At 34.4% G+C, this 17,217-nt stretch overlaps 1 protein-coding gene across 1 annotated transcript in view; it reads right to left on the reverse strand.

Moving 5' to 3' along the window:
• Positions 1-12,808, reverse strand: part of LOC132548480 (tyrosine-protein kinase Mer-like) — a 51,082-nt gene extending 38,274 nt beyond the window's left edge. Inside the window, exons 1-4 of the mRNA XM_060212350.1 lie at positions 12,686-12,808; positions 5,947-6,030; positions 5,649-5,711; positions 1,491-1,578 (exon numbers count right to left, since the gene is read on the reverse strand). Of these exons, the coding sequence (XP_060068333.1) occupies positions 1,491-1,578; positions 5,649-5,711; positions 5,947-6,030; positions 12,686-12,808 (358 nt within the window). The remainder of the gene's footprint in view (positions 1-1,490; positions 1,579-5,648; positions 5,712-5,946; positions 6,031-12,685) is intronic.
• Between the last annotated feature and the right edge of the window lie 4,409 nt (positions 12,809-17,217).

Below are 17,217 nucleotides of genomic sequence, written 5' to 3' on the forward strand. Positions count from 1 at the left end.
TAGTAATTCTAAGAAATGATAAGTTTTTTAGAGTGATCTATATTGGCCAAAAGATTTTTGGAGTCCTGTAAGATTAACATATATCACATATGATTGGAGTTATTGAAGCTTGACGCTTACCCAATCTGAAAGTGAATTCAACACAGTATGCTCTTGGTTCACCCACTTTCTCAAATACTTTTCCATGAAAGTCGTAAGTCTCTTGAAATTCACATACTAATTAATAGATGAGATTTGATAATTTGTGTCCTTCATGAAAAGGTAATATAGCTTATTTTTTGGTTAATACGTAAAGCCATGGTATTATATACCCATAGGCATAATGTGAGATACAACAACAACAGGTTTAATGAGTCGTTCATGTGCCATTAACATTTAGTTATTTCAGCATTCGTATGTGATTGAAATGTCTGGAGTAACGACGGGAATTGACGCGTATCTCTGTACAAGAAGAATGGAACGGAATAAGCTTTGACAAATTTCTGAAGTAAATTAATACGGATGTTAATAACATCCACTTCTTTGTTTACAAACTCAACATTAATGAATTGTTGAATGGCTGATGATGGCAATTCGTACAGACGGACGTAAAATTTTGTGCTTCATCATCAATACCTTTATAAATCCAAGCTAGCTGAACCCACCTGTATTTTTCTAACACGAAAAGAGAAAACGAGATGATGATGGACACCTAGCGGTTTCTGTAATGACTCCATAAGGTGAATAATCTTACACCGTCACAGTATATGTCATTCAATAATGCGTAAGTCTCCAGGTATGAATGAATGAAAGCATAACGTTAGCGTAACTGTATTTGGTACCAGACATATTTCCAACTGACCAAGCAGACATTGTGGTGTTACTCTTCACTTTGTCGACGGTACGGTGTGCCGAGTGTAGGGTTCTTATCATGTTGGCATTTTCAATCTAGCATATAGACGTTCATGGACATTAAAGAACTAATCAAATGTAAAAATGGTGATATATTGATTTCTACTCGATTCATAGCAGAACGTTGACCAATCATGCTTAATTTTAACTGCGTGAAAATAATTCCTTCTCCTCATTCAAAGTCTATAAAGAAACATCAAACCAGACATACAGACAGTTAATTAATTTAAAATGTGGGTTGGATTTTTGAAAAGGAGCCTTTCGCCAGTCTATGGTACCTGTGTTAGGTTTTTTGAAAGGGAGCCTTTCGCCAGTCTATGGTTCTATGTGTTGGGTTTATGACATCTTGTTTCGATGATAGTATTATGTTTTAGTATGTAAAAAACACTGGTGTATCATGAAGAGTATTGATTTTTTTTGTACATGACTCTCTGAAATGTTCCTTTACCTCAATTCGTGTATTTAATATAACACAACGAAACGTCTGACAAGATGGATCTAATATTAGTGGTTCATCATATTTTTTTCATACATCTATTAATCAACTCATGTTATAGATAAGTAAGTTATTGGAATATTTCTAATCACAACTACTTTACCTTTCACGATTCCAGTATCATATATCGTCTGCTGTTCTCTTACAAATATACAGGCAAGCAGACAAACATTCTGAACAGTCGCAGACTCCTGAAATAGAGAGAAAAACATGTCAATAAAACTAAACAAATCGCTATCTACGAAAGGTCACTGAAAAGGTAAGGCAAACATTTCTTTTCGCCTTTTGTGTCCGAATATTTCAACTCGAAATAAACAGTCTAAAATGTGTCTGTTCAGGTTTTTGTTTAACTTCCTCGGAATACTCGGAATATCCGAAATAAAGACTATCTTCATGTATTATGTGGCATTTTAGTGGCTCTCTTCAAACATCTCACAGAATTGCATCCTAGACGGTAGAATTTAACTGAGTTTTCCATAGCTTACTGAAAACTCTATACCCTAATAATGGGCACCAAGCAGATATCAACAAATACAACAAAGCCATATCAGCGATTGACGTTTGTCAGGAAAAACTTATTTAGTTACGGTTTCAATCTTTTCTTAATTTTATCAAGAAGTGTTAAAAATCTCATTCGTTAAAATCTCTGCATTTTATGTGTAATTACCAAACACATTTTCTGCTAGTGTTTCAAAAATACAACGAACAAACATCTTTATGTAAGCAAACATGTAATCATACAAACTGTCAGTTTATATCAATTACCGTAATTGGTCCCGATGAAAGCGCGCAAAAGGAATCTTCTTTTGCGAAAACCCAGAGCACCAATCGCGAAATCGACACCCAATCGTCAAGTGGCAAGACAGGTTTTTACCACTGCACTGATCAATACATCATGACTACTTTACTCCAAAACGTCAGCTGTATGTAACACGACACGACTAGGTAGATATTCATTAAGCTATATCAGTGACACCAAGGGACGAGCCTAGGATGGTGTTGCACCTATTATCAATCTATTTACGGTTTGGTCGTTGCTTGTATTGCGTTGAGGTTGAAATGATTTATTCATTTAACCACTCTTCAACACTTATAAAGTCGAGAAAATGGTAATTCAGGGAAAGTGGAAACGGCCTCAAAGTTGTAGTGACAGTCAAACAAACACCTATATATATGAGATTATATAACATTTAAACACACTATGAGTTTATATTAATTGCTGTGTAGGGCATTTATTGGAAAGGTCTTTCAGCAAACTATTGGCTAACCTTTGGGAACTAACTGTGCTTCTATTCTGGCTTTTGTTTTTGTTTCATAAGAGGCTGAATTTGTCGAAGGGCTATTTAAATTTAGTCTCAAAGACCTAGCAAAGTTGTTCAATTCTACCCTCAGAGATATTGACAAGAAATTCATTGATAACGTTTATCGTATATACACAACAGAACTGGAAATCAAACAAACGACTGCCTCTTCTAACATCAGCCGATTATCTCGATCAATATGGACAACTTTCAACCAAGCATGATGATAAGCGTGATAATTTCAACTTCCCAATGATGAATTTTCTATTTGTTGATTCCCAGAATATTTCTGCCTCCATAACCTTTGGCGTTTATATGTCGCATTTCATTTGACATTCAAGGTCTGTTAAACACATGCTAAATGTGAGACATTAGGAAAGAGATAATAAAAAACGAGAAAAGAAATTATTAAATTGTTAATATCGTCACCCCTTAAAACCATCCTATGGGGACGGCCAATCACGGTGATTACTATGATTAAACCTTCGCGAAAATGTGGCTAAACTCCACAGTCACAAGTCTTACCACAAGTAAAAAAGCCCAACTCATTTCTACAGTAGGACATAAGTATATGCTGTAATATAATTCAGTGTCTATTTGACATGAGAAAATTATTCATTCAACTGGGTTTTTTGGACATACAAAATCTGTCTTGTAATGTCAACGCTGAACTATAATTTGTATGCAATTAGTCGTAGTTCTGCATTAGGTCAACAAGGACGATGTAGAAGAGCTTAAAACTGCGAAGCAGTGCCATCATATAAAGACATTGCCGAGGGCTTCAAGTATCGTTCTACAACGCTCAAGATTTTCGCTGTCGCCTTCAGTTTTTATTACAATTCTTATATTTACTTCATTGATAAGTTGAATTTCGGTTGATATATTGCATCTTTATAATGTTACGCTTTACTATCTATACACTTTTGCCAGCGATGTTTAAGAGCCTCAATGCCACTTTTAAAGAAGTCCTTTTCTTGACCATTTAGAAAGTCCTCCACTGCATGTATCACGTCATCATTTGAACGAAAGCGTTACCGGAAATGACTTTTTTAATTTTGGAAATAGATGCAAGTCTGAGAGAGCGAGATCGGAAGAGTAAGGCGCATGCTCAATTAATTCAAAACCACAATTGCTAACGACGCGATGGCTATGATAAACTAATGAACAGGAGCATTGTCCTGGTAGAGTTTTCTGCGGTGCTTTAGTTTAATATTTTTCTTACTGACTAAGATGTGATGCATGATATGCGACATTGATTGTTTGTCCCTTTAGTAGAAATCTAATATTAGAATACCATCAGCATCCCGAGAAAGTCAGTCCATAAACTTTCGACCTGATGGAACAGTCTTTGCCTTCTTTGACGCGTGTCAACCAGGGTGCTTTCATCGTTTTGACAGCCATTTGGCAGCTGGGGTGAAATAATGGACCCATATTTAATCCATAGTCGCCAACACTTTTGCAGTGTTAGCAGGATCTGCCTCTGAAAGTTTCAGATTAGCACGCAATAAAGTCAGCCTGGCGTGCTTCTGATCACTTGTTGGAAGTCTTGGTACCCAACGGGCTGAGAGTTTTCTCATTCTCGTTCCGTAAGAATGGAATGTACTTTTTCCTATGAAATCCCAAATGTAGTAACTATACATAATTCTGTAACTCGCCTATCTGCCAAAACAATATCATTGACCATGTCTAGTGTTGCAACAGTGACAAGCCTTCCAGGACAGCGGGCGTCATCCCCAAGGCTCTGCCTGCCACGCTTAAATTCCGCCACCCACCTTTACACTATAGCATATGAAGGGGTATAATCCCTAGTGCTGCTACCATATCTGTATGGATATCCTTCGGTGCTAGACCTCTGTTGTGCAAATATTGAATCACTGCTATTTCAGCGATTTTACAAAAGTTGCTTGCCTTGTTCACTTTAGACATAAGCTGACCAAATGAAATCAGTCTACGGGTACACAACCTAACATAGACAGGAAATAGAAGATCTAAAAAATACATCCCTGCTCAACGTCTTCAATACAAGGCTCAAAACGTATGAATCTGCCCTCGTAGGTATTTGATTGTCCATATTTTACGGTAGAAGGTACTATTATTTGGTAATCGCCTTGTGCGTGTATGTCTTCGTATCAATCACATTGCAATCATGATATTCTTTGTATAGAATTAAATTGGACAGACTTAGAATTTGATAAAAGTAGGTGTTAATTATTCCTGACGATTCATAAAAGGAAACGGCTTTATGATGCAGTTTAAATCGATTAGTTCTAATGTATAATATCATCCATTTTGCTTACATGTGCTATTCTCTTGTTAGTCTGTTGTACAATTCTTGTAATATTTTGTGGTTTTTGTTTTGTGTACGTGGAATTTTCGTTTTGTTATTACAATCTAATCGTTAAAATGTGTTTACACGTCAATGTATTGAAAATGACTCTGTCTAAGAAATGGTATTTCATAAAGTATCCTAGTCAATGTGTTGGTCAGGAGATCGGGTGACACATTTTGACAGCTGTTGTGGTGACAAAATTGTGCTGGTAAACATTTTTAGTAAAATATGGCGGCATTTACAAACAGAGGACGTTGTAATTTAATCGCAAATCTTGTACAATGGTCTCTTGCGATCAGATTATCTAATGTAGTAAATATGTACTTGGAGTCGTTGTTGTGTAGTCGTTATGGTCATTTATTTTATGGTTCTTTTTATATAAATACTTATTTAAATATTGTTTGCATTATTGACGTTGTAAGTTTTCGTATGATTTCATTACGTCAAAATAGTATTATTTTTCTATTCGTGAAGAGCTTGTCATGCATCTATGGTGAGAATGTCTTCTATGTCAATTTTTAACGAGAAGGCAGATCTTAAATCTAACAGTAAACTCATTTTCTTTTTCAAAAACATTGCCGAATGCTATTAATTAATATAACTCATATTAAAGCATCTGTTGTAGACTCACGCAAGCTTTGTCACATGTAACGTTCATTTGTCTCTCAGCTGTGTCTTCACAAGTCTTCCTGCACTGAAATATACAATTAAAACACAAAACTTTGCGATTTTTTTGTGACATTTCGAAAATAAAATTATTGGTCAAGATATGACTCAAACATATCATATCCAGAAATATTAATGTTAATATTGATTTTCTAATGACTGATATGAATACTGTACCTCATTACAACACAATTGAGAAGAAGATGTATATCTATCATTTAAACATAATGCATTTATTATGTTACAAAAACACTGATACATACTTGTTTACATTCAGCATTCCAACATTCCCTGGCCGTATATACATTGTACAGCTTGCTGGTTGGAAACGAATTCTGAACCCCGTACTGTTTAACGTAAACAAATAAAAAGAAAATAACAACACGTCAATATATTTCCAACTCAAATTCAATAGAACTTGGGCATAATGGGAAAAAAATAAAGATTTACATGCAGCCTCCTGAAATGTACAATGACACCAACAATTGTTCTATTACCAAAAAAGCCAACGTTGAACATCTAATATATCTCTCGGGTTATCATCCATCACCTGTTGTCTACTGAATACTATTTTATGAACAAATAACAGTTCAATTTTTTTATTGAAAATTATGTACAGCAATAGAAAATGGAACAAGAAATAGTATTTGTGCTAGCACGGTAACCCAGCTCAGAGACTGCAGCTTGTTATTTGTTGTACATGTCTTATAAACAAAAAAAACAACAGTGAAAAGAAATGTTGTCAAATGGTCATTTATTAAATGACAGGAACATTTCAAATACAACCATAATATCAATCACTGTTGTTATATAATATATAGATCTGAATGACATTAACTTCAGTCTATATGTACAACAAAAAGATGGGGTACAAATTATCGGCATACAAACATAAGTTTGAATTTAAAAAAAAAAAAAAAAAAAAAACCAAAAAAAACATGGATATATAAGCTGGCTCAAAACAAAATGTGGGAGTGTGGTATGGGTGGGACTTCGAAAGATATTAAACGTAATCACAGCAGCAGAAAAATTATGAGGAGTGATGAAGATATGACGCGGTCAAAATCACGAAGAGGTGCGCGCCTCGCTGATTGGTCAATCCAGGCCCTGACCGCCTAGCATCACGGCTACTGCCGCTGGTCACGTGAACAGCCCCTCTGACTGGTCAAGCTAAAACCGTGACCGCATAGCGAGTTGCCCTACACGGCCCTCTTAGCTAACACGTGCGCACACATAACATCCAAATAACAAGAGATACAAACTACATAGGGTAACAGATGGTCACCAGGTGGTCAGAGTTCAAGATCTTATTCCAAATAACAAAATCATGCAAAAGCCAACTTACATAACATTATAATGTGAAGAACATCTGTAGGATTATGACAATTATACATATATATATACATGAATATATAAAGTAACCATCTAACACAAATGTATTTATTTCATGAAATAAATTTTATTTGTGTTAGCACGGTAACCCAGCTCAGAGACTGCAGCTTGTTATTTGTTGTACATGTCTTATAAACAAAAACAACAACAGTGGAAAGAAATGTTGTCAAATGGTCATTTATTAAATGACAGGAACATTTCAAATACAACCATAATATCAATCACTGTTGTTATATAATATATAGATCTGAATGACATTAACTTCAGTCTATATGTACAACAAAAAGATGGGGTACAAATTATCGGCACCGATGAGGGGCGCAAGATACATATGTATGGAGGGATACAGGATATGTAGAAAAATGCACCTCATCACCCCATCCAAAGGATGCACATTTGCTTTTAGAGATTCCATATGCCTAAGATAACAATGCCTAGTACTTTCATATCTGTAATTATGACGCCCTGAAACTGGTACATCACTCTAACAGGGGCTGAGAGAGTCATTACTCAGAACATGGCTCCTTAGAATATATTAGTAACAACAAGATGAAGAAGGAAAACATAGATTTAAGACTTCGAAGGCTAGACAGATATTTACACGACACTAACAAATTTAAGACAGAAAAACAATGGTGAAAAGCGATGCTTGAAATACTTAGTAAACAAATTAATTTGAAGAACATCTGCGGTCCAAATTTGGCAATGTTGAAGAGCTGTTTATTTTCAATAAATTGTACAAAAGACCAAGAGACAAAATCCCAGTTCAATGCAAATAAAATTAGGAAACTTTAGAATCGAGTATTGAATTAAACTGCATGATAACATATGTTTTGTCCTCTTGGGTCTCGTTATCGATACAAAGGGCCTAAATTTTAAAACGTATAAGACGACCGAGGGAAATACTGCTCTGTCAACACATATCGGTGTTGAAGGGATTTAAAAGCGCATTTTAGTGGTCATGTAAGGACACTGCATTCAAATGACTTTGGCGCTTTCAACGATGAAATTACAAGCAAAATCGCAATCGGAAGCTGTAAATTAGTAGATAGAAAAGATTATGCTTGCAGTGTTTACTATGTTAGTGCAGGAAATGATTATAACTGTTTTGGATCGATGTGTTTTCTCTAGGGCGCTGTATATTCAATCTATTAATTTTGTTGTACTGTCGAATCAACACTCAGGTGTTTATGCGAGGAATACCTTCGATATCTATTGACACGTGAGAACTCATGTCTGTCGTATATTTTGTTGAACATTCACAATTCCAAATATTACAAAATGATTCTTGTAGCAACAAAACTAAATCCTGAATATCTGCGTTACATGCTTTCGTACCACGCAATGAGATGTTAATTCGATCACTTACAAACCCATTCCATCTTTCACAGATATTGCACATGCATTGTGTGGCATGAAGTGGAGACTAAAATTTTCCATTTCTGTCCTAGTAGCATTTCATTATACTATCTCACTTTGTCGCTTCTGGTCCACTATTTCACGCCAAACGATGAAATTTACGGGTTGTGTCATTTGTCGGCGACAGATAAATGTCTATTCTTGGGCACATAAAACAATAAGGAAACATCAACAAGTCTAAATAATCAAAATCCAACCTCAAATTGATTAAAACTACGGCAAAATATGAAAACAAATATTCCAGGAAGATTTCTGGAACTTCCTGCAAGGAGAATTAGTTCAGGTGTTCCAAAAGAGTAAGCGTCCTCTGCCTTATCGACATCACCCTCCATATAACACATGGTCAATCAAAGTCAGTAAAGTCCCGTTCGTAAATAAGAACAAGGTTTATGACACTCAACCAACCGGAAAACTAACGAGCATTATACACGTCCAGCTTCATATCGCACAAAGAAATAAAATATTTCTCAATATGATCACTATGACGACCTTAAAACTTCTGATAAATCTCAGCAATCTGCAAACCTTAAACTCTACCTGCAATTTTCTTGCGACCTGACGCCTCACTTATATATGGGTGGTAAAGAAACCTTAGAAATTTTATTATTATGTGGTAATTGCAATATCATGATTGATTTCTATCGTCCCTGTCCTCTTTTTTCTTTCCTTCTCTTTTGTCAACCGTTGTCGTATGACCCTTTAAGGACAATGTTTTCCAAATAAAGAAAACCACGAAGAAAATTCTACAACAGCTTAGTATATTGTGTTGGTTTTGTTTAATTTTAAATAGTATACCACACACATTGTATGAAAATAAGTACATCGTAATGAGGTCAATAACTGCTACCTCCGGTTGAGAGGAGAATTTCCTAATGGCTTATATTTTCACAATAAACATATATCAATGCTTCCCATATATATAGCAAACGACCCAATTATTGAACAACCCTGTTTGCATAATAAAATGCTTGTGTACATTGCTCCTTGTTTGGCAAAGGAACAAATACAATTTTAGATGTAATGGAAGTTGATAATTCAAAGATAAATGCTGTGAATAGTCATCGATCATTTTTCAACGAAACTAAATGTAATGTAATACATATCATTTGCCATTGTCTAAATTGTGAAAAAAATATCCTGTATGTGCCCTTTACAGCGATGATGATAAATACTCTGCACTTTCAGAACCCTTCTTTTTGCAATTAGTAAGATTTTGTCTCCGAATACTGAATGGATATGGAAATTTCATCTTGATATCACGCTGCATTGCTTTAACCGTGACAGGTTTAGCAGTAGATCATACTCGGGCACAGACAACAGACGCAACAGTCATTGATTAACCTGTATGATATACAGTAGGTACCCATGTTAAAGAATATGAATTGATTCGATAAGGGGGACAGAAAACAAACCATTTTCCGTTCAGACGTTCAACTTTTTTATCACTTAAAAGTAATTAAGACCGTAGCTCGGCCGAATTTAAGTGTTACAATGCTAAAGACACCGCTGATGTTGATTGGAGCTTTCTCAAACTGTGACACTGCAATGCATGAAAGCGGGGTAATTCAGATATCCGCATGTTGTCCCAAAAGTTACTTTCAAATGACATCATAAAATCTTGACATCGGGGATGTTTCCAAAATTAAGTGTCACTAAAACAGAAATCGAGAGAGAAAGGACGTATTCATAAAATGTTAATACTTTTGAGGATGATCTTCATACAAAAGCGACGAGACTACAGTTGAAGATTAATAAATAATTTTTATGGTGTATTTCCTAGATAGTATATACTGAAATAACTCTCAGATGAATTAGGTACCACAATTCAAAACCCTACATGATGCAAGAGCATTAATTGGTCCGAGTACATTGAAGTATTATTACTTTCGGACGACCTTTTAAAAAAAAAATGCAAGCACTTTTTTGAGCATTTGGATTAAAACACACTAACGTGGTAATGTAGTCTAACATTAGGATTTCTGTAAATGCAACCAAGTTCATTCGTTCCGTGACCTGACTTAAACACGTAGCTGCATTGCAGGTGACAACGTACACCGACTATCTGTTCGTAGATTTGTACAGAGTATAAAGTAGAAACGTGGAAAGAAATGTGTTTGAAAATCTCCATTTACTACAAAGAAATTTATCTGCCAGTCAGTCATGAGTATAAACCTCGTTATCATGATATCTTTCATTGTATTTATTTCTCTACATTCAAGGACAAAATATTCATAGATCCCTTTTCTGCTGCCAAAACTTAACACTAAATCAAAATCGATGTTTCAGCCATCATTGCGCGTAATGATATAGATGCTGCTGTAAAGAATGAGGGATCTACTATACCTCTGTGATAACCCTGGGCAGAATATATCAAACAAATTCTGATACACGGCATCTCAGGAACTAAATCCGTCAAACATAATGATTTTTCGGTTGTGGCTTCCCGACGTAATAATAGCAAGCTCTTATCATCCTTTGCTGCAAGGGGCCATTTATTATGATATTTCATGTCCTTCGATTAATTGACATGATTCCTAGAATGAAGATACATTCTGATCAAATTACAGATTTGTATTGAAAGGCTGAAAATGCTATCTGGTTGTTTTTATTTTCCCTTGACACGTTTCTTAAATCACTCTTTTTTGATTCATAGCTATCCCCTATGTTTGTATCTATAACAGCGTTTGAGGATACGGCACGGAAATATTAGAACTTTGGCACATTTTGCTGGTGTTGATTTATGCAAAATTGGAAATAAAATGAAACTGAATATTAGAATTTCATTTGTAAAAGATTCTTGCTATAGACATTTGAAGGGTATTTAATATCCCTTATTTTCCTCTTTACACCCTTTTTTATTTTTAAATCGATGTATCAAATCAAAATATTCTACGTTGTAAGGTTTCCATCATGCATGACACAGAATAAGGTCGATGGACAATGATAAGTACTAATTGTTGAATAAAAGCTTTTATGAGTTATTATTTCTCTCGTTTTGTTTCCCAAACGATCGATTTTAATGCAGGTCAATTCAACACATTGACCGTTTCACAATATTTTGAATCATTTCAAAAACATAAAATGTTTACCATAAGTACTAATGACAATATCTATATCTTTATCATCATTAAAGAGACTATGAAACAAAATGCTATTTTGATAGCAAGCTTATATTCAAAACTCTTGTCTGCCCAAATGAAAACCCGCGAGGGGTCTTGCTATGGGTGGAAATGAGAGTACTCTGAGAAAACCCACGTGGTTTGATCACTCTGCCTTCTCACGTCCGCTCGGGAAATCGAACCCCGAACGTTTAAGTTAATCGGTATAAAGTGAGTGGGTAACCAATGCTCCATCCGATCACGCTCAGAGAATATTTTGATTTTAGATTACCGAAATAGATGAAATCTGAAACTTACTGAAAATATCATAATAGTAACATATCATTTCAATCGACAAAAACATTGATATATAGATATTTTTAGAAAATACTAACACTATTTATGAATTCCTATATATCGAAATCAATTTCATGCAATGTTGACAGTTTCATATTGTTGAAAGAAAACTATCATGCGAATGGATAACTTTTATGATGTCTATATTTCGTTTAGACGTGACCTAGGCATTTACATTGTTATACAATAGAGATATTATAAATAACCAAAATAGTTTGTCACAGCGGTATCATGTGATGTGTAAAGGGCAACTCAAATGTCCTTCTGTTAAATAATTCGTATAATGTTACCATTTTATTGTCATCATTAGGGGCATGGAAACGATTACGTCAAAATAGCTGTTCCACGTGACGGAGAGCTTAGCATATCGCATTGAAATGCAATGTGATATCTACCTACAATGATTTGTCATTTGTACTGATTATAAATATCGTATTACGACAATTCGTTGCTTTCAACTTACTTAGACAGAGACAGCTACAGTTGTCGTAACTCTATATCAATGACACAATTTATATTTTTGGTATGACAAATAATAAGAATAAGAGTTTAAAATTTGTTTTGATTCCTTTTAATCGATTTTTGTGGTTTAATGAATATAGCGGTACATTTATAATCAATAAATAAAAGGGATTTTTAATGTTATTGATACAAATTATGCTAAAATAGATAACCTGAACTAACATTGCTTTTTCCAAATGACCACAATTTATAGATAGAAATAGTAAAAACTTACCATTTCAAGGCATTTCGAGGTGCACTGTGCATCAAGCAGGTCCATTTTTAATTCAGAACCATTATCCAGACACTGAACTTTAACAAACCAAGCATGAACTATCGCAAGAAACATCCACATCATCAGCATGGCCGAAGAGCACACTGCGTACCTACTGTCATCAAGTGAGCCTCTTTACTGAGTGAGGGATCTACCTGTGTGATGAAACAAGCCAATACTGTAGCTGCGCAGGCTAATGTGGAACACGCACTGAACTAAAAATGTTCTAATGTCCAGAATTAGAGTAACAAATATATACGGCAAGTAATACATTATTGTCATATGACTCGTTTTGAAAATCCTGCAATGGGAAAAGGAAATACTCACACAGAATTCATCATATGTTTTGATTTACATACACAATTAAAACATTTTTGCCTTTACCTTCTGTTTTCACATAAATGTAATCTACAGGCTGTGCCTATTTGGATTGGATGTAATTGTTGGCCTTTATCTAGAAGTATATCACTAAAATATGATGTCACACGAACATATGATATCTCTGGTTGTAAGATATACTAAGTAAGTAAACCGACTGTCAATTAAAAAGCCGAGCCAAAGTTTGGATACCATCCCGGAACATCCGGTAATACTCGCTTTGTATTTTAGGAAAGGTCATTGTGAAATACATTCTTTTTATATTTTAATATGGTTTTAATCTCCTGAATTTTGAATTAAGATATTGTTATTATGTCGTTACTTCACACCTTTGATTACCAGGACTTTACTCTTAAATGTGACCATTTCAATTTCCTTATATTATATTATTTAATATCCAATCTTTGGCGTTTACATCACGCAGTTAATTTGATTTCAAGGACTTGATCCCAGTATCAAAATTGTCGGTCGTCATAATGATCTCAGATGGAAATATTCAATATTTTGTTTTCTAGTGCGATATGGAGCTAAATCTAGGTTTTAATCTTTACACATTTCTTCATTTTTGTTATGATAGTATTACAAAGAAAAGTTTTATGAAGCAAATTGTTCAAGAAACGTTTTTGGGAACGGCATGCAGCCGTAAAGAGTCTTAGAAAATTCTTATATGATGATTCCATAGAAATTGACCTCATCAATATTAAATCTATGAAATCTAAATAAATATGTATTTTAATTGTACAATTGTTACACACAATCAATGTCAGCCTTTAAAATATGAATTTTTATCGATTATTAAAATATGATGCTTTCACGTCAAGGAAGGTTTTTCCGTATCTTTGTCAGAAAAAACCTCATAGACTGGTTTTAATGACGGGAATGCTCTTGTACTCGTGTCTTGCTTATAAAAGAGGTTTCATTTTGTTGAAAATGAATGAATGCCTGCAGGAGGTTTGATGGCCTGTCAATATTGTGAAAGTAAGTGATGTTTGGAGTCGAGGAATACCTAATTGTTGATAATACGATATGTAGATGACTTGGAATCCATATTTCTGTTATTCTTCTCTAACCAAACAAATTGTTTTCATGGATATTTGTGGATCATCTAATTACAGTTATTGGTATTAGTATGTAACGTCAGATCTTTTGAATGTTTTCCCACCAAAATCGACTGGTAATGTCACAACAACTGCGTAACCATTGACATGGTGAGAAGGTGAATAAGACCATGTTTTCCAGAAGGAAAGGCGCCATCTGCTTAATCGACGATACCTGCTAAGTAATTTTTGGTCACTCAAAGTAGGCTCTGTCACAAGATCAATAACCATGATATCGTGTATAATTGCTATGTCGACCCCATCTTCTTTCGAATTGCACAAGGAATATACTCTAATGAGATTAGTATGGATATCATTAACCTTAGCAATAGTCTCATCAATCTACATCTCTTTATACAGCTTCCTACCTACAAGTAATATTCATTTCAACCATTCTTAATTTTCCGCAGTAATTTGGCTACGTATAGGTTAAAAGCTTATAATGTACAACATGTAGGTATCTCGTAGCCCCCGTTTTGTGTTAAATTGGACAACAGATCGTGCCTGCCAATTATTTTATTAATATTTTGGATACTTTGTTATATATCGTTATTGATAACAATATCCCGGATATTACAATGGCCTGTTATGCCCTCATCCATCATACATTTCCATTTCCAAAGTGAGGTAAAACAGTCTAATTGTAACATGGAGGTGGGCAGTACGGATCATTAAAGGCTCTACGGCTACCGGACTTCATAATTCTGGATAAGATGTACAGATATTTTCTTTTTGGTGGTGCAATGTTATGAACATACCAGTGATATCATACAGGGGAATACTCGTAGGTAAGCTGCTAACTGGTGTGTGTGATAAGCAAAATATTTTTCACCACACAGGGAGAGAAAACACGGGGTAAGGTGATAATTATAATGTGTCTTTCACTTTGAAATTCTTAGGATTACTCTAACTGTTTATTGAAAACTGTGTTTGATACATCAGTTATAAGGTTAACACTGTTAGTAGGGAAATATGTGAATAAAATAATGTTTACTTTGATCGAAGAAAGCCTTTGTTATCTTTTATAGTAAACTTCTGCAGTCCAATATTGCAATCCAATATTTAATATATTGAACAGTTATAGGTACCTTACTGGATTTCTAAAGATGACTTATAAGATTCATACTCTTTATATTTACATGTAATGGATTTCAGAAACATGGATTATGTTACAGCTATATTTTAATCCATTGAAATTGAATGAGGTAAACTCTGCTAGTGTTTAATAATCCTCAGGGTTTGACGTAATCCTGCATGTCATATTTTCACTAGTAGGCATAGTGAAATGATACAGAATAAGGACATGTACTTGCGTTTTCGGAAAAAAATATTGCCTGATATTAAAACATTTTATGATTGCGCCATAAGTATAGGTAATGATAGTATCCCTATTCGTTTATTTGTAACATCAAATTTGACAGACGTTACTTTATCACTATTGAACTCTAGCACCACTAACAAGTTAGTAGAATTGACTACAGTACATTGTTACCATCTTGTGTACTTTTTGGTCTTTAATCTCTTTACCATCTCGTCACTCTATTTTCGACCTTAGTGTACATAGGATTACGGTGAAGCCGAAAAGGTTGATCGATGCCGTACCATCCTGAACACTACGTACGTCAGTCCTAGTACACTTCTCATTTGTCTGATGAAGGTGACCGTGTAGTCATCGAAACGTCACACTCAAATCTTCTACTGATTGTGTTATAAAAAGTTCTATTCTATTGACATTATCAACCTGATGAAAATGTTCAGGAACAACTGTATGAAGTAGTTCCATTCCTCATTTGACCTTACCGTATCAAATTTTGTATCTTTAGTGAAAGAAGCTATTCAGGAAAGGGCTTAATATAAGTTGGCCAACTTGTGCCCAATTCCAATGTATATATTGATACAATAAAATATGTTTAAGTCAAAAAGAAGCTATTCAATTATGTACATATGCATTTTGCTTTGTCAATTAAGATGTTGTCATGTCAAGAAACATATTTATCATTTTATTAAGAAAACGTTTAATTTACCAATTTACCTAGTCAAATGTTCTGGTAATATGTAAAATAGCATGAAAACGGTATCATAAGGAGCGGTAAGCAATGAATTAAATATGATAAAGAATGAGAAAAAAGCATGACGGAAGCAATGCGCTGCAGTTTACCGAAATAGAAGGAATTATTTATTACTAAAGATAGAACGAAGGTTCAACCTTTCAATGAGTAATGTCATACATTGTAAAAACCTGATATGTTATTGCAAATAGTTATGAAGACAGTCACCTGACGAATTACATAGTAATATAGTTGCTAATGACATATATCAGTTATTTCTTGGAGAAGTCGGTGATGGGTTGAGCTAAAAAATAAAAAAATACATCAACCTAGCATGTAATCGTTGAAGCCATGGAGACGTGCTTAGAGTACTTATAATACAATTTTCTGAAAATAATATTGGATCTCTCCCTGCAGCATCTATGGCAAAGAATCTGAAATAAAACTAGAGATATGCCTGCAGAAGTTAAGGCAAATATCATGAAAATAAATTGAGATCTGCCTGCGGAAGTTAAGGCAAATATCATGAAAATAAATGGAGATCTGCCTGCGGAAGAATGGTTAATGAATCTGAAATAAAATGGAGATCTGCCTGAGGAAGTTAAGCCAACGAAGATTTGCTGCAGATTCTATTGAAATCTGAATTACATATAATTATGAATTTACAGGGAGGACATGACAATTAACCATGATCACATGATGGGCACACAATTGACAAAAGGAGGAATGAAATAATAAATTACCTATATAAACAAGAATTTTTAAAATTTCACTTATCATATTTGTTTTTGTAAACTTTGCATTAAGACAATGACCTATGTAATTGGTTTTACATTTTTCTGTTTGAAGATCCTTAAATATCAACAGACTTGTATGACAATAATAAATTATCATAATTCAATCAGAACTTGACCAACATCGTGTTATTTAACAACATAACACTTTCCATTAAATATTCGACCTGTTCATG

This window comes from Ylistrum balloti, unplaced genomic scaffold (assembly GCF_031769215.1).
Source record: "Ylistrum balloti isolate Yb309-2 unplaced genomic scaffold, AGI_CSIRO_Ybal_v1 Utg369616, whole genome shotgun sequence".
NCBI lineage: Eukaryota > Metazoa > Mollusca > Bivalvia > Pectinida > Pectinidae > Ylistrum > Ylistrum balloti.